The 22,747-nt window shown below is 42.1% G+C and overlaps 1 protein-coding gene across 10 annotated transcripts in view; it reads right to left on the reverse strand.

Moving 5' to 3' along the window:
- Nucleotides 1-22,747, reverse strand: part of GON4L (gon-4-like (C. elegans)) — a 53,295-nt gene that overhangs the window by 10,305 nt on the left and 20,243 nt on the right. For 8 of the 10 annotated variants that reach the window (XM_014540826.1, XM_014540831.1, XM_014540824.1 and 5 more), the window contains 15 exons: nucleotides 20,237-20,429; nucleotides 16,308-16,409; nucleotides 14,407-14,447; nucleotides 13,897-13,992; nucleotides 13,703-13,806; nucleotides 11,496-11,694; nucleotides 10,902-10,988; nucleotides 10,349-10,517; nucleotides 8,802-8,946; nucleotides 6,680-6,830; nucleotides 5,790-5,906; nucleotides 3,708-5,411; nucleotides 2,684-2,942; nucleotides 1,730-1,914; nucleotides 650-847 (listed from right to left, as the gene is read on the reverse strand). In XM_014540826.1, the coding sequence (XP_014396312.1) occupies nucleotides 650-847; nucleotides 1,730-1,914; nucleotides 2,684-2,942; nucleotides 3,708-5,411; nucleotides 5,790-5,906; nucleotides 6,680-6,830; nucleotides 8,802-8,946; nucleotides 10,349-10,517; nucleotides 10,902-10,988; nucleotides 11,496-11,694; nucleotides 13,703-13,806; nucleotides 13,897-13,992; nucleotides 14,407-14,447; nucleotides 16,308-16,409; nucleotides 20,237-20,429 (3,750 nt within the window). The remainder of the gene's footprint in view (nucleotides 1-649; nucleotides 848-1,729; nucleotides 1,915-2,683; nucleotides 2,943-3,707; nucleotides 5,412-5,789; nucleotides 5,907-6,679; nucleotides 6,831-8,801; nucleotides 8,947-10,348; nucleotides 10,518-10,901; nucleotides 10,989-11,495; nucleotides 11,695-13,702; nucleotides 13,807-13,896; nucleotides 13,993-14,406; nucleotides 14,448-16,307; nucleotides 16,410-20,236; nucleotides 20,430-22,747) is intronic. The other 2 variants (XM_014540829.1, XM_014540828.1) reach the window with 1 other exon arrangement.

Below are 22,747 nucleotides of genomic sequence, written 5' to 3' on the forward strand. Positions count from 1 at the left end.
AAACCGTGTGCTGAGGAAGTCTGGGTGGTGGTTAGACAACAGCACCAGCTGGCTGCCCCCAGGGTGGCCTATCAGCAGGCCAGATGGGACTTGATGGAAAACATCCCAGATGGAAGCCAGTGCACATGTCAAGTCCTAATCAACTCATGTCTTTCACAGCTAGTCCTCAGGGTTATTTCTTTGGAGTCCACAAATACCCCAAGGTTCTCTCAGACCTCAGCACTTTACATAACACTGTTTATCATATGACTTTCCCCATGAGAATGTAAACTCCATGAGGACAAGGATTTTTTTATAATTACTATAGTCGTAGCACCTAGGACTTTGCCTGACACATAGTAGGCACTCATTAAATATTTGTTCAACGAATGCCTGTTTTACAACAATGAGGAGCAATAGGCATATGATTTAACTAAGGGCTTCACTGGCAACTGAAGGTAAAACCCTCCTAGTCCCATGTAACGTACTTGGGAGAATGGAATTGGGAAGATCATTCTTGAAAAGGAGGCTCTTACCACCTTGTGCTAGGAAAAGGCTATCTGACTGGAAGTAGTCGGGAGACTGGAACAGTGTTAACCAACTCTCTATTCAAATCCAATCTCGCTCTGACCCAGGAATCCCATTGTGCTGTCTTTGCCCATCTACTCACTAATCCACAGGCCAGAGCTTGCTCGGGCAACAGGAAAGCAGCAAAGTCCTTCAACAGCTGAGGCCAGTCTTGGAGAAGAATTTTCAGGCTTTTGTAGAGATCCACAGCCGTCTGCCTCTGAGTACTTGACTCAAATTCATAGATAACCTGAAGGAAGTCCTCATACCTGCCAGGGATATGTTGCAGGGCTTCTCGTACCTGTACAGGAAGACTATCAGTCACCAGTACCCTTTCTTTGCGTTGCAACAGAAAAAGGCAATACCAAGAAAGGATGAGGAGTTATTGTTAGAGAGCTCTAAGAATTGTCCTTCCTCTAACAGGCCCTAAGATCCGACCATTAATGGAAGACAATGAGCAAGGTACATACAGCTCCTTTTCTGCTAAGGGGCAACTGAAAAGCCATTTTCCCCACAAAACGAGGTAAGCTTTTTTTCTAGCTCACAGCCCTAGCCTCTATCCTTCCTGACTTCAGCTCCATACTGAAATAGATAAGTATTCCATCCCTATATTTCAGCATGGTATCATTTGAGGGTAACTAATACAAAATTAGGATTGTTAGTAAGTATGAGGAGACAAGAAAGTCGTGACTAGCACTGCTAGTACTCCACTTTGCTTGGGGGGGATAAAGGAACCAGATGGATAGCAAAAGAATGAGACCGCCAGCCAGGACAACCTCAAGGAGCAGGTTGGTTCCTCCCTCTGAAGCCCGGGTGCCTCTCTGAGATCCTCTCTCTGGCCGTGTACCAGAGGTCTGTCTGCACAAGCCAAGGGCTCAGTAAGGGTCCTACTTTAGCCGACCCAGGGAAGTCACAACCTCTTACTGATGATGGTGGTGTCCATCTTTTCCCCATTTCTAGGCAATAGAGGGATGATGCTAAGGTACTAACAGTAAACCTGCTTAAAACTGAATTCTATCTCCTTATGGTTCTCTCACAGATCTTTAGGTAATTCCAGGAGAGCAAAGGCAGAGGCATAGAAGGCTGTTGTGGAGCCTGAAAAGCAAACATTTTAAAAACATCTTCCTTAAAGGAGTAGCCTCATTCAGAGGGAATGGCAGTACAGGAAGTAGCATTCGCCTACCCTAGTCAGATAAGCCTGAGCAAAGGCCAAATCCTTCTGCTCTCTGAGTGGATCCCGCTCGAGAATGTTCTCATCATACAGCAGCAGCAGTTTGGAGGTGTCCTTGCTGGCTCGGGCCCGACTGCCCCTCTTATTCCGAGCTCGATGACTGCTCCGGCCCTTTCCAGAAGCTTTGATGCTCTCTCCTTAGAGTACGTGAGAAAAAGTGTTTCATCGCTGCAACCCCTGCTCTTCCCATCCCACCACATGCGCCCACCCCATGCAAACCCTTTTAATGGTATGAAACAAATCAGGAGAAAAGCTGCTGGGAAAATGGCATGAGAGGCATGTCTGTCGCTGACAGGTCAGCTCTATGCAGAGTCAGCAGTCTTAAGAGTGAGTATGGCCTATGTCGAGCTCTCAAGGGACTATGTCTTGGTGAGGAATAAGCAGTGCTTTCTGAAATAAACACAGTTTTAGCCTCATGCTTGAAAGATGAATGAAGAACCAGTATAGCCTGGCTAGTGTGGCTCAATAGATTGAGCATCCTCCCGTGAACGAAGAGATCCTGGATTCAATTCCCAGTTAGGGCACATACTCGATCCCCAGTAGGGTGCAGGCAGGAGGCAGCCGATCGATGTGCCTCTCTCATAGATGTTTCTATTTCTCTCTCCCTCTCCTTTCCTCTCTAAAAATTAATAAAAACATATTTTTTTTTTAAAAGAACCAGTATAAAAATTTAGATAAACCTGCTACAAATCTAACAGCTGATGGGAATAAAATTTTAAATTTCTGAGCATCTCGTCTGTAAAGGTACCAAGTTAAACTTCCGTTTTGGGGAAGGGAAGTTGCAGGGGTGACCCAGAGTTGTTTTTCTGAAGTCGACACCTGGCTTACAAGCGAGCCACTCTGCACACGTCTTTAGACAATGAGGCCAACTGAGACCTGCCCCTCATACAGGCTTGCCAAACTCACCTGCTGGGGTCCTGCTGGTCTCTTCTGGAGCAGTTTGGGGTGAGGCGAAGGTAGTGGGAGGTTTCTCAGCAAGGTCTCCCATGGCTTCATCTGTCATTCCATCCTCTTTCTGCAGGCTTTCCATTCCTTCTGCTTCTGCTTCTTCTTCCTCCTCTTCTTCAGGCTCAGAGTTCTCTTCCTGAGAGTTCTCTTCCTCAGACTCACCCTCCTGACTCATGCGCCTTTCAGATGCGAGCCAGGTCAGTTTCTCCATTGTTTCCTGCAACCCTCACCCCCCAAAGAGTGTTCATAAGGGCTGGTAATGGCTCATCAAGTGCCAACTGCAGTTTTTCAAGAGGAACTGAGGTTAATCAATCAGAGTGAGTGTGTGTGTGTGTGTGTGTGTGCGCGCGCGCACGCGCATATATGGCAGGGGGGACCTATGGGCGTCACCACAGAGGTTACCACAATTATCAGAGCCTGGTTCTCTGAGTTATGGAGTCATAGGTGTAGCTGGGATTGCTGCCTGACAGCTGACTGGGGGAGGGGATGGGGGAGAGGTCCCCTCTACCCTCAAGATAGTTTTCCTTTGCCACAGTCCACACTTATGATCCATTTTTTAGTATATGGCAGGGGGGACCTGTGGGGGTCACCACAGAGGTTACCACAATTATCAGAGCCTGGTTCTCTGAGTTATGGAGTCATAGGTGTAGCTGGGATTGCTGCCTGACAGCTGACTGGGGGAGGGGATGGGGGAGAGGTCCCCTCTACCCTCAAGATAGTTTTCCTTTGCCACAGTCCACACTTATGATCCATTTTTTAGGCATTTAAATGTGCTTAGGTGATTCAACGCAACATTTAAATGTGTTTAAGTCAAATCTAATGAGTCAAATTTCACCCTTTCCCTCTCCTCACTACAAACCCAAAATTTTATTTCAAAAGGCAAATAAAAATGATTTTAGAAATATCTATAGTGCGGCAACCAAGGTGACCTACTGATATTACTGAGTCCACAAAATACTTGCGAATACTTCCCATCGCTCACCTGGAGTTCTGGGACAGAGAGCACAGATTCCTCAGAAGCTGAGGACATCTCATCTTCCTCGTCTTGGGTAAGGTCATCAAAGTCCTCTTCTTCCTCTTCCTCGGGCCCATCCTTCTCTCCTCCAGTTTCTGGCCTCGCTGGGGTCCCTGCTAACTGACCATCAATGCTGAGTACGTCTTCAGGTTTCCCGGGGAGGCTGCTCAGCACTGTTTCAGGGTCAATGGAGGATGAAGCATTCTTTGGCGATTCTTTGCTCACATTTCCTGAGTTTCCTCCATCAGGAGGCTCTTGAGAAGCTGACGGGGTTTTAGCTAGTTGGTTCCTCTCCTCCTCCTTCTGTAAGACTGTCTGTTTCTTTGCTTCTCTTGCACCACTTGACTCCTCACTTGGGAAGCCAGTGTCCAATTCCACAGAGTACTCTTCTTTGACGTCATCATAAATGGTGTGCTTCGGGGATGCCCGGGGGACTTCCTCCCCAGGATCTTTAGGTTCCATCTTGACAATTTTCTCTACATTTTCAGGAGGAGAGCTTAGAGGTTCTTGGAAGCCCGGAGGCAGTGGTTCCACAACTTGCCTCCCCTCCTCCGTTTTCACAACAGTCCAGATATAGGCACTGTTTTCTGACAAGTCTTCCTGGCACACTCCGTCTGATGGTAGAGGTCCTGGGCTGTGCTCCTTTTTGGGGAAGACAGGGGCACAGAGAGGAGATAGGTCCTGGGGTTCTAATTTGGGTACCAGGCCTGGAAAGGCATTTTTCCCTTCATCCAAAGGACAACCAACATCCATATTCACTTGGGCCTTCTCTTCAGAGGTGGACTGTACAGGAAGATTCATAGAGTTGCCAGAAACAATTAAGGGTGGGATGGAGGAGGCTACAAGGGGCTGGTTCAGTGGACATGGGAAGGAAGTAGGGTTAACCAAGAGTGTGGTGATGGGAAGGGTCTGAGAACTCGGGGCCACAGTCGCATTGACAGGCTGAATCATGTTGCAGCCACTGCCAAGGCTCACAACCTTCACAGTGGTGGCAGGAACAGTGAAGATAACAGGTGCAGAGTTGATGAGGGGGACAGACTTCAGACAGAGAGAGGCCTTGGTCCCCTTTTTCTTTGGGCCTCTCCGTTTCACATATGGCTTTCGGAACTTAGAAGGGGCAAGTGAGGGCAGCATTATCTTGGGCACAGGAGCAGAGGAGAACAGGGTCTGGGGCTCGGACAGAGGGAAGCTGGTCCTGGCCTCGGCGGGTATAGTAGGCAATACTGTTGAGGACTCAAAACTATCACCTCCAGTGACCCTCAGTTGAGGGACAGCTGGCACCGTCTGTAAGACGGTGGCTGGCTGGATCGTTTGAGGAATCCGGACCACCATTTTGCTTGGAGGGGCTTCTGACTGAGTTGACCTAGGCGGTATTTTCCCAGAATTGGAGGTAGGCTGGAGAGAGGGGCTGGGTCTGATAAGGAGGGGCTTCAAGGTTGATGACCGCTTCTGTCTCCAGCCCTTCCTGGAGAAACAGTTGGCAACCGGCTTCAGTTTCAGGACTACACCCTTAGGCAGTAGCAGTGGGTACCGAGTCTCACTCTCCAATTCCAAGCTGGTTTTTCCTACATCTGGGTCCGGCTTGATCTCAGTGGTGCCAGTCACATTTCCTGCCTCTCTGGCACCATCAGCTATGTGCTGCATTTCCTCCTGGATGGATGGCAGACTGGCCTATTGGGAACAAAAACACTCTGATCTAGCAGGTGTCACAATTTGGTAAAAAATAAAATAGGGTTTTCTAGATTTTAGGAACTTTGTCAGGACAGTCTCAAGGCAATCTTTTCAAGAAGGATTTTTCTGCACAATATAAAATTTCTACAAAGACTACATTCCCATTGCATACTCTAGAAACTCTTCTTTGAGTTTCCTATAGGAAACTATCATTGTACCCACCTGGGGAGAGGGGAGAGGAAGGAGAGAAGGACGAATGAGGAAGATTTCTTAAATCCTGGTTCTACAACTAAAGCATTAGAGGTGTAAAGTGGAACTGATGTTTCTGCCAGGTTTTTAGGGACCTGCTGCCCCTGGTCCTGGAAGAGGAGGGCTTACCTTTAACCAGAATGGAAGCCGGTGTTCTTCCCTTTCTACAGGTGGTTTCCACTGATGTGGCTGGATCTCTTCACAGCACTTCCCGAAGACGGGCAGCTGTTTGGTCTTCTTGTAAAACTGAGCATGAAGAAATGAAGCATGAGTTATATTTCTTTCAGAAACATTGCCCTCTGTCAGGGTGAGGAGTGGGGTGGGCAGTGGTTTGACTGACACAAATATACACACACACACAGGTACACATCCATATATACATCTATATAAACAGCATGTGCTGAATGCTTCTGCATTTAAAATTAAACTAATCTCTAATTAATAAAGATTTTACAATTATTCATAGGAAAATGAAGAAAACCAAATCCCATGTGGAGGAGAGTTCACAGCCAACAAATATTTATGTCAGAGTCTAGCAAAAGGATAAGACACCACCTACTTCTTGAATTGAATGAAAAGCTACAACTCAAATTAGGTAAAGATGAAGAGGACAGATTAAATCTGTTGAAGAGGTCAAACCCCCATCCCCTCTCCCATGGTGTGTAGTCAGGTGAAAGCCTCCCCTGCCCTGGCAGGAGGATTTCTGGAAATGATGATCTCTGGACCAAGCCATTGGGCATAACTGAGGGCTGGGGTACTATGCTTAACAAATACAGAAATTCCAGCCTTCTTCCTCCCCTGCTTGCCCACTGTCCCTCTGCCATTCACTATTTTAAACTATTTAATGAAACTAGACCCAAACTAAGGAATATTATTATGAAATTTCAAAACAGTAAAGAAGAGGAAATATCTCACATCTCTGCACCTATCTCTTCGTTTCGTTGTGAATTCTTTCACAGCCTGAGTCATCAGCCAAAGACCTAATAAGTCCCCAGGTAGAGCCTACAGAAAACACTTACTTTGAAGATATTGTCAGGAGCTCTGTTCATGCTGCGGTTCTTGATTCTCACTGTCAGTTGGTGGGCAGTTTTGCAAGTTAGAAGGTACTTGCTGATTAGAGGCTTAGGGAACTCAGTCCCTTCAAAGTGCTTTAGTCCTAAAACTAACAAACTGAGAAAGGAACAATGTCACAAAATCTCACTTTACAATCCATTCTTCTAAAAAGGCTCCCCAGACTAACTCCACATTTTACAATCCACTTTTTCTACATCTAATTCTTGTATAAGTTCGTGGTGACTCAACAAAAAATTTCAGATATTTACTGAGTGCTACTAAGTACAATGAGTAAGACTCAATCAGAAGTTCACAACCGGGTGGGAAGAGGAAAACCCAAGCGTAAATCACTAATGAATGTCAGAACATGTGAGTTTTCATGCTTTGTATTCCTTTTGAACTTTGTATTCAAAGGAAGGAGAATGGCTGTAATAAAACAAATATAAAAAAACAATGGGCACCATGCTAAGTATATGAAATCAACACCAACACTACCTCCCATCATAATTTATTATGGTTACCTGTGTACATATTTACTGATGGCAATAAACATCAAGAGCCATAAAAATATGCCTAGCCTTTATCAAATAATCTCACTCTTGGGAATTTACCGAAAGGGATGAACACCAAAGATTTTCAAAAGCTCTACGTACAGCCCAGCCAACGTGGCTCAGCCGGCTAAGTGTTGTCCTGTGCACAGAAAGGCTGCCAGTTCAGTTCAGGTCAGGGCACATACCTGGGTTGAGTTTGATCCCTGGTTGGGGCAGGTACAGAAGGCAACTGGCAACCGATTGATGTTTCTCTCTCACATAGATTCGTGTGTGTGTTCTCTCTCTCTCTCTCTCTCCCTCTCTCTCTCTCTCTCTCTCTCTCTCCCCCCCCCCCCCCCCACTCCTCTCTCTAAGCATGTCCTCAGGTGAGCTTTAAAAAAAAAAAGCTGGTTTGGCTCAGTGGATAGAGGTGAAGTCTCACTCACAACTGCAAAACAACAGAAGGGGGAAAAGTAGAAAATAAAAGAAATATCACAGGGCCATTAAATATTGCTTTAAAGGACAATATACAGAAACAATAAAAAAGAACAATGTTGCCCTAACCGGTTTGGCTCAGTGGATAGAGCGGCGGCCTGCGGACTGAAAGGTCCCAGGTTCGATTCCGGTCAAGGGCATGTACCTTGGTTGCGGGCACATCCCCAGTAGGAGGTGTGCAGGAGGCAGCTGATCAATGTTTCTCTTGCACTGATGTTTCTACCTCTCTATCCCTCTCCCTTCCTCTCTGTAAAAAATCAATAAACTAAAAAATAAAAAAAGACCTGATACTGGAATATTAAAAAAAAAAAAAAAGAACAATGTCACAGCAAATAGAAAAACAATTTCAAAAAGATGTTAGGTTAGCCTTGGCCAGTGTTCTCAGTGGTTAGAGTGTAGAGTGTTGGCCTACACACCTAAGGGTCGTGGGTTCAATTCCTGGTCAAGGGCACGTACCTGGATTGCAGATGTGATCCCCGGCCCCCTGTTGGGGCTCATATGGGAGGCAACCAATCAATGTGTCTCTCTCACATCAATGTTTCTCTTTCTCCCCCTCCCTGCCTCCCTTCCAATCTCTAGAAATCAATGGAAAAAAATATCCTTGGATGAGGATTAACAAAACAACAACAACAAAAAGACATTAAGTTAAAAAAAGGCAAAAAGTATATGTATTTAAATGGCCAATAATTACCAGGTATATAAGAAATGCAAGAGAAAAATCATTATCTTGGGGTGGTTAGAATAGGGGATAAAAATTTTTTTCCTTTACTAAGTTTCCCCTAATAGTACATATTACAAGATTGTTTTTTACAATCAATAAAAGACAAAACATAATTTAAAATGTTTGGAAAATGTGCATGTCATCCCCCAAAAAGAACAGTATTTGGCAATGCTGAAACGAGCACATATTATAGAACTTTATACGTAACAATCAACACTGCTTTTCTTTGTCTTTTGTGTCCGTATCTTATACAGGCCTTATTTCCCTAAGCTCCTTAAGAAAAAAGAACTAGACCTTCTCTTCAGGATATTCTGTGCTCACCCCTCCACAATAAACCCTTACTTGTCCTCAGCCTTGGTGAATGAATTCTTATCCTGGGGATTCTTTGCCTTCAGGGAACACACTGGAAGTAGCTCTGGATACATGAAAACCTTGCTTGTGGCCAGGATCCAAGCCACTTGCTTTGGTAAACAGGGAAATTTACAGGCTGTAAGAAAAAAAAACACAAACCAATAAATTAAATTCTAGAACAAAGAGGACTTTATAGAAGTTTCTGATTGCATTTGTGCATTTAGATAGAGCTGTCCCTACCTAACTTAATCCCCTCAAAATCCACACAACTCTCCCCACAAATGTTTCCACAACTTTCTGAGCCTAACATACACCTCATGGGAATCCCATTCAATGTTACTAAGAGTTGATTTTCTTAATCTTTCCTATGTGGAACACTTAACACACTAAGTAACACAAATATTTAGAAAGTACCTACTAATACCTGGCACACCGTGTATGCTAAAAATATTTTTACCTCCTTCCCCCTTAAAATCCTTGAAAGATAAATGACCTTCAACAATGCTTTCTTTCTTCCAGGATAAGATTTCAACTTCTTAAATGTCCCTCACAAATCTGGTATTCCAAATTCCAAATTTTATTTTATTTCATTCTTACTTAACTTTCATTAAGTTTCTCCCAGATTCCTCTTGAGGTTGGGAATTAAAAAGAAAAAACATAAGGGGAATGAAATGACACAGTCCCATTCATTTCTGTCTTGCTGTCCGTCTCTCAATTCCAGGCATTTTTCTGCCTTTCCAGAGGTAAGAACTACTATAGCCATACTTCTCCTTCCACAAGTATTTTAATATTACCAGGAAAAAAAAGCACAGGACACTATATCTATTAGTCATTACTGTAGTTTGGTGTTAAATTAAGTTTTCAGTACCAACATATAGCTAATAAAGTAGTTTGAGATCAGTGTCCATGACCTAATGAACTTAAATTCAACTATATTCAATTTAACTATAAGAGTCATGGATTTAAAATCAAATCCAAAAACAAACCTAAATCCCGACCAAACCACGACTAATTTGCTAAACCAGGAAATAAATCAAAAGCAAATATTTATAGAGTATATGGTGCTGCTTCTTTCTGATGAGATACCAAATGGTGGATGACACTGGTGCTACAGGAGGGCCCGGAGGACCCAGGGGCCCCGAAATGGGAGGCTGCAGCTGCTTCCGAGGAGGGTTTGGCAGCGGCATCTGGGGCCAAGGTCAAGGCTGAGGGGGGCCGGGGCCAGGGCCTCGGCCGTGGAGCTCTCAGAGGCAAGGCCGAGGACAAGGAGTCCTCCCAGTCACCAAGCTGGGCTGCCTGGTTAAGGACATGAAGACCAAGTCCCTGGATGAGATCTAGCTCTTCTCCCTGCCCATCAAGGAATCTGAGATTATTGACTTTTTCCTGGGGGCATTCCACAAAGATGAGGTTTTGGAGATTATGCCTGTGTGAAGGCAGACACGTGCTGGCCAGAGGCCCTGGTTCAAGGTATTTGTTGCCACAATAGACACGTTGGTCTGGGTGTTAAGTACTCAAACAAAATAGCCAGTGTCCCCTACCCGTCTTGACAGTTTTGCGAGGACTCCAATCAATGCTGACATGTGTGTTGAAATCTTCAATGAGCTTCATGGCTCCAGTCAGGTTACAGGGTTGGAACAAGGTCTGAAACTTAGGGTTGAACTGATGGTGAAGAGCGATGGAGCTTTGAGCAAAGGTTCCCAGCTCTTCCTGGGAAAACAGGGCACAAAGGAGATTTAAGTTCCAGGCCATTATCATCAATAGCCCTTAGCCTCTGTGTGAAAAACTGTCCTTCCTATTACAGGATTAAAACAGGTAAAAAAATCATCCTAAACTCTTTCACAATCAACATTACCTCTTTAAGACTGCAAGTCAGAGCAATACTCTTAAGAAAACTGAATACACTCTCTGCCCTTTCATGAAGATCAGTGATTTATGTTCTTTCAGCAAAGATAGGAAGACATAGGAATAGCTACCCAAACATGCAGGAGAGAAGAAGAAATATAGATTCTGGTGGGTGAATATCTGTGAGAAATGACTTGCCAAGGTAACTGTATACTCAATCTTTAGAGTTAGGGATATTTGGAACCTTACAAGAAATATCCTGGTAGTACTGGCCTCCGAGTTGAGACTGGGGTTGGAGGTGGAGAGAAGGTGAATTTGCGTCAAGAGCTGAACATGCTGGGGAGGGAAAGAAAACAATACAGTGACGTGTTATGATGCCATTTCCGGAACCCAGAAGATCTGGTCAAGATATTTGCAACTTTATTACACATCTTTTGCTTTCTCGATAGTCTATGAGTACAACATTAGTATGAATTTTACAGATATGTTCCCCTTGAACAAAATGATAGAATCAGAGAAGTTTAACCTCAAACCAGAGAAACTGAGATTAGAAAGAAGAAAAACTATTCTGGCCCCAAGGCTGTTAAATTCAGAATGGATTACTCAGGATTCTTTGAAATCTGTAATTCTGGATATTATCAACATACTTACATGCATTCTTGCCTGAGCCATGGTGACTCATGAACGTAAGTTCTCAGGGCCTAGCTGATGTGAAGATCCTGTGGTCCTGTGGTTTCAAAGGGTGTCAAGACACCTGTTTCTGACTTTTACAGAGCTGCTAATTTTGGCTCCAGGTCAAGCCATGGGATGATCCAATAGTAACGTTACCAAGAAGAGCCTTACCTGCTGCATCTGCTGCTGGAGTCTCTTCCTCTGGGCTGGGTCTAGAATCAGAGTCTGAGGAACTTTCTCGGTCTGGGGCTTAACCCTTTCTACTTCCTGCTGCTGTTTGGCTGAAGCTTTCCTCAACTTCAGCTGCTCAAGGAGCTCTTTCATTGTACGATGCTGCTCATTTAGCAAGTTGGCCAGTGGTTCCTCAAACCTACCCCCAACAGGGAGACAACTGAATGTGAACAATTCCCTAGGTCCACAACACATCCAGTTCCTGCTAATTGTGGTCTAAGAGAATCTGCATACATTCTATCTACTAATAATTCCTAAATCCCACTTTAGCCAATAAGCAAAACTCCTAGTCTATCCAAATCTTTTCCCAAAGTTGTTAACATAGATTCAAATAAGATGGTTCTGAATTGTAACACATCCCCATTTTTTTACAATCAGTCCTCTAAGTAATCCTATATAATAAAAGCCTAATATGCTAAGTGTCTGACCATTCGACTAGTCACTATGACGCGCACTGACCACCAGGGGACAGACGCTCCAACCAGTAGGTTAGTTTGCTGCTGGGATCCGGCCAATCGGGACTGGGAGCAAAGGGCCTGACACACCCTGGACGAATCCGTGCCCTGGGCCACTTTCGGCCCAATCCCTGCAGGCCAGGCCGAGGGAACCCACCAGTGCACAAATCTGTGCACTGGGCCTCTAGTGTACAAATAAAAGGGAAGGAGCAGAGAAATATCAGGATAACAAAGCAGTCAAGGAGCAAATGGAAACTTATTCCAATATCATACTGATATGCACATTAATCTGGAACTTGTTCTTAACAATTATATAAAATCTTCTCAAAGTACAGCATAAATTCTCTGATTTACCCATTACTCCAATCCCTGATCTAGCTTCACCCATTCCGTTCTTGTTCTGGCACTGCTTTTGTTTCTTAAAAATTCAAAGACCTTCAGGCATGAAGCAACAAGGAATATACTAAAATACATGGCAGTTTAACTGACCTGGTGAATATGGCTCGCCACACCCTGGTAACTCCCTGAAACCCCATCCAGGTGAGACAAAGGGCTGCTAGAAAACCAGGTGTCCTCAAAAATGGCCTGCCTACAGACTCACTTGCTTACAAATACTCACTTTAAGCTGAAGCCTAGAGACAGCAGCTCGAAAGGCGCCAGAGATATATCAAGAACAAACTGAATTGTATGGCTTCATGGCAAGCGCACCATTGTCCCTGTGTCGAGCCCTCCCTGCACACAGCTGGCAGATGCAGGCGGGTGCCAAATCTGAATCTACATTTACCTGATGAACACCATTAGCACCAGCAGGTGACACTGAGACCCCGCTCCACCCAACTCGCACACTGTCAGTAACACCTCCATAAAGCTCAAAGGGGAAATCCTGAGACCCTTGTTAGAGTTTCATTATGGTATTTATTGTAATGGAGTACGACTAGTATTTCTAGCTTTTACACATTGGTTAGTATACTTTGTTGTCTTCACTAAATTGTAAGTTCCCTTAAAGACTACTACCTTTCAAATGGATCCCAGGCTCTCTAGTTAGGTAATGCTGTTCGGTTCAAACACAGGACTAATTAGAAGCTGTGGATCTCTAAGTTTTGCTTTATTCCACCCATGGAATAAACCCCATCCTGACTTCTGTTTCTACTCAGAATGAGTAACAACAGTGTACAGATAGATTATGCAAACCCATCGCCAAAATAGGGAAAAAAATGAAAGCCTCTACTTTCTGGGTGGAGCAACAGAAGTGCTAACTTTATGTGAAGAGGGCAGTACATACATTTCAGACCCTAGGGCATTATTACAGGTGCTTCATGGTTTGCTCAATTAATGCCTAGGTAATTAACAAACATTCATTAACATTTACCAGACGTTAACGGCAAATGAAGTGAACAAAAGGGACATGATGGCTATGACAATTTGGGGTAGTTTTTGTGGCTGGCCACATAGTCCTACATACCTCTCCAGCACCACTCACCTGGAGAAGTTGCCATGGATGCCAGCTACTGTTTTTTCTCCCTTCCCAAACAGATACAGCTTGGTCTATAGCTGCACTGCCCCATCATAAGGAGACTTATTCACCTGACAGCTAACACCCCCCGAGGGCTGGGGAATTAACTGAAATTGCTGAAAACCTTTTCAGAAGACATTTTTTTCTCTATTCTGTTTCAAAGTCTTTGACAGGCCTACCGTAGGGCTTGAGGAGTATTAAAGTTAGGTCGAGGCTCAGCCACACGCTCCTCCTCCTCCGGGCCATCATCTTCCATGCTGGGGAATCCCATCTCATCTTGGAACTGAGGAAAAGGAAAAGGAGCGTTTTCCTGGGGAACGGGCATGTGAAGTCACTGCAGCAGTGAGAAGGGAAATTAATCACTACCGCTTACAGGATAATGCTGGCACTCAGAAAGAGCTTGCATCAGAGTATTTTTCTCACTTGAGGACTTCCACAGTCCTGCACATGGGATGACTCCACTATTACCCTAGGGGAAAAAAATCTCTCAACTGGTCAGTGTGTACAGCTAATGACAGAGCATGGATAACTCACAGTGATCATAACTATCTTTCACAAGACAAATTTATGAGCAAGGTAACTGTGTGATTTAGAATAATCTAAAACTAGTATGCAATCTTTAAGGATGCACCAAATGATGGTTGGGAAGGCCTTCCAAAGTTTGCAAGTAAAGTTTACTAAGAATTATCTATATATGGATAACCAAAGTTTGTTAGTTACCAATATTCTCCTGCCATTATATTCTCTCCTGGGTGGGCTAAAGGGGGAACTGGCTTTGTATGAATGCCATTCTGGAGGCAGGGGCCCTGGGACCAAAAAGACAGAGCTTGCTGAAGAATCCACTTTTACCATCCTGAATTCATACTCAAGGATCATTACTCACAGTTTCAAACAGTTCTTCCATCAGTCCATTCACTTCCTTTTCTGCAAGAAAACCCAAACAGTATGCTGTGAGCACAAGTTAATTTCATAAGAGGGAATTCCAAGAAAACAATGTATGTTATTTTCAGCAAGGCATTTGACAAAATCCTCATATATATCTAATATTCATTATTCAAAAACATTTACTGAATACCAACTATGCCTCAATCCTGTTCTAGATACTTGGAATACATGAGAGAACTAAATAGTCTTATTCTTGTGAAGCCAGAGTAGCTCAGTAGTTGAGTTTCGACCTATGAACCAGGAGGTCACAGTTCAATTCCCGGTCAGGACATATGCCATGGTTGCTGGCTCAATTCCCAGTAGGGGACATGCACGAGGCAGCCAATCAATGATTCTCTCTCATCATTGATGTATCTATCTCTCCCTCTTCCTTCCTCTCTGAAATAAATAAAATATTCTTTAAAATATTTATATAAAAAAACAGTAATAATAAAAATTGTCCTGATGAGGTCTCAGGACCAATAGTGGGTATTTAATGCATGCAATAAAAATCAATAATTTCTGCCCTGACCGGTTTGGCTCAGTGGATGGAGCGTCGGCCTGCGGACTGAAGGGTCCCAGGTTCAGTTCCGGTCAAGGGCATGTACCTTGGTTGCGGGCAACATCCCCAGTGGAGGGTGTGCAGGAGGCAGCTGATTGATGTTTCTCTCTCTTCAATGTTTCTGACTCTCTATCCCTCTCCTTCCTCTCTGTAAAAAAATCAATAAAATATATTTTAAAAAATCAATAATTTCTGAAATATGTTTTTCATCACTGGCAATGAAGTAATTTTTCAAACAAATGACTCAAGTCAAGTGATGTGCTTTGCATGCCTCTAATCTTGCTCTCTTTATATTAAACCGGTATTTAATCAAAATGGTATTTCTAAAATCCAAATAAGTTCCTACTGATTTCCTACTTAAAACTCTTTGAGCTCTCTCTCCTTTTTGATAAATCAAAACTCAAATTCAAGGTTCTCAAATTCAAGTTCTGAACACTGATTATCCTTTTCTACCACCACTCACTCACACAACTATACCGACTACTTACTATTTTTTCAACACACTTATTATTGTTTCACAATTCTGCTGTTTATAGATGCTCTTATATTTATAATATCCTTCTCTGCCCCCATTTGCCATACATTTCCTATTCCTCCTTCAAAACTAGGATTAAAAAAAAACAACCTCATCTTGTGAATCCTTCCCTAAGCCCTCCCACCCTAATTTCATACCATACACTAGATTATACCCTCTTTTAGGCCACTAGCATACTTTATACACAACTTATTATAGCACCTATCACTTTGTATTATAATGTTTTCTTTTTTTAAAATATATTTTTATTGATTTCAGAGAGGAAGGGAGAGGGAGACAGAGATAGAAACATCAATGATGAGAGAGAATCATTGATTGGCTGCCTCCTGCACACCCCCTACTGGGGATCAAGTCTGCAATCCAGGTACCTGCCCCTGACCGGAATTGAACCTGGGACCCTTCAGTCCACAGGCTGATGCTCTATCCACTGAGCCAAACCGACTAGGGCTATTATAATGTTTTCTGTTTGTATCCCCTACTAAACTGTCACCCTATAAGACACAGCCATGTTTTATTCATTATGGTATCCTAAGTATAATCCCTGCCAAATACTAGACTCAATACATAACTGTGGGATGTGTAAATGAACGACTGATAGGCTTTCTGAATATATACCTACATTTAAAGATTTATAGAAATAGGATAGAGGGAGCTTAAATGTCTTATATTAAATGGAGTGCAAACTTTACCCTAAAAAATATACAAAGTGAACAAATGTAGATAGGACAGTCAAGAGCAGGACCCATAGTAAACACAGACTCACTGGTGATTCTCACTGCCCGGTCGGTGCGGAAATCCTCTGTGTCTGGTTCGTCACGGTCTTCCAGGAAATTATATTCTGGATCGTCATCATCATCCGCCTCATCTAGAAAACACAAAGTTTCAGACACTCATTCTCAAATCTCAACTCTTATCTTTAGTGACAATGTAAGATATTCAGCACTATGAGAATCTGTTCCAATAAAGTACATTTATCCTTAAGTTTTTAAATAATTTTTTTTCCCTCTATGCCTTTGCACAGATCACTTCCTATAGCTGACTCATCTCACCTATTCTCTCCAATAAGCCAAATTTCTTCCGTCCTCCAAACAAGACTTAAATCTGTCAAAATGCAACAAAAGCCAGAAAACTGAACATATAATTTATCTCAGGAATCTCACTTTGATTAGTGCATATCTTATGAAAATAATACTTTTGTTAAGCTCATGAAGGCATTGATAGTGAAAAAAGGAATAAATCTAATTCCCCCAAATTAGGAAATGACTATAATACAAAATGCAAAGATGCAACATTCTATAAAAATTCAATACATACATGACAAAAAACACAATATAAGAACATATAATAACCATTAAGTTTCAAAAATTATATCCCTATATTAGGACTCAAAAATAACTAAAAATACACAAATATAATAAGCATTTGTTATGTTAGGACATAGAAATGTGGTTGTGTTTCTCCCTAATAATTTTCTCTATGATATCTTCCCCATTTCTCAATAAAAATTGTTTGCCCAGCCAGTGTGGCTCAGTGCTTGAGCACTGACCTATGAACCAGGAGGTTAGAAAGAAGTCACTGAATTATTGTTATATTATGGTAATATTTTTGAGACTTTATTATTTTTTAATTATTTATTTTAAAATATTTTTATTGATTTCAAAGAGGAAGGGAAAGGGAGAGATAGAAACCTCAATGATGACAGAGAATCACTGATTGGCTGCCTCCTGCATGCCCCCTACTGGGGACCAAGCCTGACAGGTATGTGCCCTCACTGGGAATCAAACCGTGACCTCCTGGTTCATAGGTTTTCACTTAATCACTAACCCACACTGGCCGGGTCCTGGGACAACTTTAGATCAGTGATGTCCAAGAGAACTTTCTACAATGATGAAAACATTTTACATATGCATTGTACAATAATAGTAGCCACTAGCCATGTGCGGAAATTGAGAACTTGAAATGTGGCTAGTGCAACGGAGGAACTGAATTTTTTTTCCCAATATATCTTTATTGATTTCAGAGAGGAAGGGAGAGGGAGAGAGAGATAGAAACATCATGGATGAGACAGAATCATTGATTGGCTGCCTCCTGCACATCCCCTACTGGGGAACAAGCCCCCAGGCAGGCATGTGCCCTTGACCGGTGGTTCTCAACTTCCTAATGCCGCGACCCTTTAATACAGTTCCTCATGTTGTGGTGACCCCCAACCATAAAATTATTTTCGTTGCTACTTCATAACTGTAATTTTGCTACTGTTATGAATCATAATGTAAATATCTGATATGCAGGATGTATTTTCATTGTTCACGACCCACAGGTTGAGAACCGCTGCTCTATGCACTGAGCCAAACCAGCTAAGGCAGGAACTGAATTTTTTAAAAAATCTACCAAATGAGAAAACTAAATTCCTTACTACTGCATAGCCATTAAGCAAGAGAGGAAGATGTCTATGTATTACAATGGAAATAGATCTAACTTAATTAAGTGAAAGAAACAAAGCTTCAGAGGCAGAACAATATGTGCAGTATGATTCCTTTTGTGGAAAAAAAATATTTGAGATAAATATGTGCTTGATTAAATACACAGAAAATATCTAGAAAGTATTAACAAAGATTGAAGAATAGAACTCTTTACTTTGTACCCTTTCACGATTTAGTTTTTCATATTAAAATCTTTCATTAAAAATAAAAATATATACACATTTTTGGTCCATAATCATTGAAAAGTCTATACTGATTAAACTGAATCTAACCTATATTCTTTACTCAATATTAATACTAGTTTATAAAATATTAAGTTGCATTGTTTGTACATAGCTATTTGAATGTCAAATCTTTTTCATGCATTTGTGGGTTTATCTCCCCAATAACATTTCTTTAATCCTTGAAATGGAATTCTGTCTTCCTAATCTCTACAGTCCTTTCTTCATAAGTCTCTTCACAGCAGATCCTTTTCCAACATTGCTGAATAATAAAAGTACTGAAAGAACCTATAACATACGGATATTATATTAATGTTTGCACACCCATCTGGTTTGGGTGCAAGAACTGCAATAGGCAACTTCTGCCTACAACACACAAATGGGTCAGCCAATGTTCTCTGAATACCTATTTGACAAACATATTGAAAAATCAATGAAAAACATATCCTTGGGTGAAGATTAAAAAAAGAGAATATGACAACATCTGGAATCACTACAAATGAAATCAACCGCCTATCTTCTAAATCCACAGAAATGTATTGTACAAAACAATTAAATTATGCCTGATTTCCACTACAGTACACTTTTTAAAACTCACCAATTTTAATAATGTAATTTCACAGTATTAAACTAAGAACTTTTACTTATATTCTAAAGTAAAGGTTATGGTAGGGATTCTTACACAACGTATGACTGTAGTCAACGTTATTTTTTGTCTCATTAATTAACTCCTTCCTCACTTCTGGAAACACCATCACTTCTTTTGACCAACTACACACTCCAACCACATTGTTCTATGAGGTTCTGCCAATCAGAGAACTCCATGATGAAACAGCCTTCCTATCAATCCCATGCAACACCAAGAAACTGAGCATGTGATCAAACGAAGGCAATCTGAGTAGTTCTCCCGGATTTTCCAACTGGACCCTGTAGGAGAGAGTCCTTCTGATCTGAGGACAATGCAAGAAGTGTGCTTATGACTATGGTACAAGCCTTATAGGATAAAACAGGTTTAATAATGGAGTTGACTGACAAAAAGAAGTAGAGATGAAGGCTATAGAGAAAGAAGGAGGCCTTAACAGGGTCTCAACTCTACTGCAGGTTTTTCTGCCCTTTAGCAAAGTCTGGTTTCATCTGACCTTCTTGCAAGTGGGAGTTTGGATTCTTTCACTTGCATCATAAAGAACCTTAACACAACAGTCAAATGAATCAATGCACTCCAATGAGAGGGTATATAAAATTATGTGTGCATTTATATTTCAGGGGAGGATTCTTAGCATTCAAGATTCCCAAAGATTCTAAACCAAAAAAGGGGGGAGAGGGGAATTTACATACTAACCTATCTATATAAAACCGTAATATGCAAATCGACCGAACGGCAGAACGACCAGTCACTATGATGTGCACTGACCACCAGAGGGCAGACGCTCAATGCAGGAGCTGTCCCCAGCCTGCAGGCCCCGACCGGCAGTGGGGGTGGGGTGGTGGGGGTGGGGTCAGCGAGCAGATAGCTCCAGGCCAGCCAAGGCGGGAGCGAACAGGGATTCACCAGTGGCCCCACAGATCAGCTCTGATTGCCAGCCAGGCCTAGGGATCCTACCCATGCACAAATCTCGTGCACCAGGCCTCTAGTCCTATATAAAAAAGGCTAATATGCAAACCGACTAAATGGCGGAATGACCAGTCGCTATGACACACACTGACCACCAGGGGGCAGATGCTCAATGTAGGAGCTGCCCCCTGGTGGTCAGTGCGTTCCCACAGGAGGAGCGCTGCTCAGCCAGAAGCTGGGCTCACGGCACAGGTTGGGCTGAGGGACAACCCCCCGAGTTCACGAATTTTGTGCACCGGGCCTCTAGTTTAAAATAAATTGCTTGATAAATACCAAATTCAATTAACCAAAAATACCTTCTTTAAGCTTCTAACTAATGAAAATTTCACCACAGAGAAAATAGACAGAGTAGATAGTAAATGCAAGTAAAACTACTTACCTTCATTCCCCACATCATCATTCATGAGTCCCCCAAGCCACAGCTTCCATTCCTCATCATCTGCTGTATTGGGGTCATACATGTCTGGGGTGATGTCTGGAGCTTGAAGCTCTGCCTCTAGTTGTCCCAGGGGAACATCTTTCAGAGGCCTCTTAGAGCGGGTTCGGAACGCAATGAGACTGTCATCCATTGGCTAGCCAATAGAGAAGGAAATAAAAACATGTCACTGAATGCCTAATGCTTCCAAATTCTTCAAACCTCATCATATCCTGTGTGCTTCTCTTCTTAGCTAAAACGACAAAGTCTCTTCTCTAAACAATTTGGGTTTATTATTCTTTGAGAAACTTTAAGGACAATGACATAAGTCTTAAAACCAAATTTCAGCCCTGACCAGTTTGGCTCAGTGGATAGAGTGTCGGCCTGCGGACTGAAGGGTCCCGGGTTCGATTCCGGTCAAGGGCATGTACCTTGGTTGCGGCCATATCCCCGGTAGGGGGTGTGCAGAAGGCAGCTGATCGATGTTTCTCTCTCATCGATGTTTCTAACTCTCTATCCCTCTCCCTTCCTCTCTGTAAAAAAAATCAATAAAATATATTTTTAAAAAAAAACAAACAAATTTCAAGGATATTTAAAACAGCTTACTAAGCTATAATTTATATGTCATAAAATTCACCATTAAAGACAGGCCAGAGTGGCTCAGTGGTTGAGCATTGACCTATAAACCAGGAGGTCACAGTTTGATTCCCAGTGAGGGCACACGCCTGGCTTGCAGGCTCAATCTCTACTAGGGGATGTGCAGGAGGCAGCCAATCAATGATTGTTGTTTCTCTCTCTCTCTGAAATCAATAAAAATGTATTTTTTCAAAAAAAGAGAAATGATCCTTTCATTAAAAAAAATTCACCATTACAGGTATAAAATTGAGTGGATTTTACTATATTCACAGAATTGTGTAATCATCAACACTACTAGTATCTAATTCCTGAACATTTTCATCATCCCCCTCCCCCAAAATCCAATTCCCATTAGCAGTCACTCCCCACCCCATTCTCACCTGCATCCGGTCTCTGTTAACCACTTATCTACTTTCTGTTTCTAAGAAATAAGACTTGCTTATGCTGGATATTTCATACAAATGGAATCATACAATACATAGCCTTCTGTCTCTGGCTTCTTTTACTTAATATAAGTTCATTCAGCCCTAACCGGTTTGGCTCAGTGGATGGAGCGTCGGCCTGCGGACTGAAGGGTCCCGGGTTCGATTCTGGTCAAGGGCATGTACCTTGGTTGCGGCACATCCTCAGTAGGGGGTGTGCAGGAGGCAGCTGATTGATGTTTCTCTCATCGATGTTTCTAACTCTCTATCTCTCTCCCTTCCTCTCTGTAAAAAATTAATAAAATATATAAATATATATATATAAGTTCATTCATTTTGTAGAATGTATCAAAACTGTGTTCTTTTTTAGTGCACAATAATATTCCATTATATGAATATACAATTTCTGGTTTATTCATTTATCACTTGAGGAAAATTTCATTTGTTTCTACTTTGGAGCTATTATGAATAATGCTGCTGTGAACATTTGTGTATACATTTTTACATGGACATGTTTTCAGTTCTCTGGAAAAGGAACTGCTGGGTCATATGGTAATTATTGAGAAACCACCAAACCATTTTCCAAAGTGGCTCCACCAGTTTATGTTCCCAGCAGCAACATATGAGGGTTCTACAATCTTCCACATCCTTGTCAACACTTGTTACTGAACATCTTTTTTATTATAGCCATCCTAGTGGTGATGAAGTAATATCTCATCGTAGTTTTGATTTGCACTTTCTTAATGACTGAAAATGTGGAGCATCTTTTCACTGCTTATTGACCATTACATATTTTCTTTGGAGAAATGTCTATTCATATGCTTTGCCCATTAAAAATGTTTTAATTTTTCAATTATAGTTGACATACAATATTATATTAGTTTTAGGTATATAACATAGTGATTAGGCATTTATATAACTTATAAAGTGATTAACTCATTAAGTCTAATACCCATCTGACACTATACTGTTGACTATATTCCCCTTGACTGATTTTATGCTAGCAATTTGTACATCTTAATCCCTTCCCTTTCGTTGTTCATCCCCCTCTAACTCCTTCCTATATTTCCCATTTTTGAATTAGGTTGCTATTTAAAAGAACATTTTTTTAAATTTACTCATTTTAGAGAGAAAGGAAAGAGGAGGGAGGGAGGGAGGGAGGGAGGGAGGGAGGGAGAGAGAGAGAGACTTGTTGTACCATTTATTTATGCATTCATTGGTTGAATCTTGTATGTGCCCTGACCGGGGGTCAAAATTGAACCTGTAACCTTGGTGTTATCAGGATGACGCTCAAGACAACTGAGCTACCCAGCCTGGGCAAAATCTAAATTCTTTATCATGGTTTTCCAAAACCTTCATGATCCCACACTCTAGCCTAGCTCTTCGACCCGACTCCTACTACTACTTCCCATGATCC

This window comes from Myotis brandtii, unplaced genomic scaffold (assembly GCF_000412655.1).
Source record: "Myotis brandtii unplaced genomic scaffold, ASM41265v1 scaffold250, whole genome shotgun sequence".
NCBI classification, from domain to species: Eukaryota; Metazoa; Chordata; class Mammalia; order Chiroptera; family Vespertilionidae; genus Myotis; species Myotis brandtii.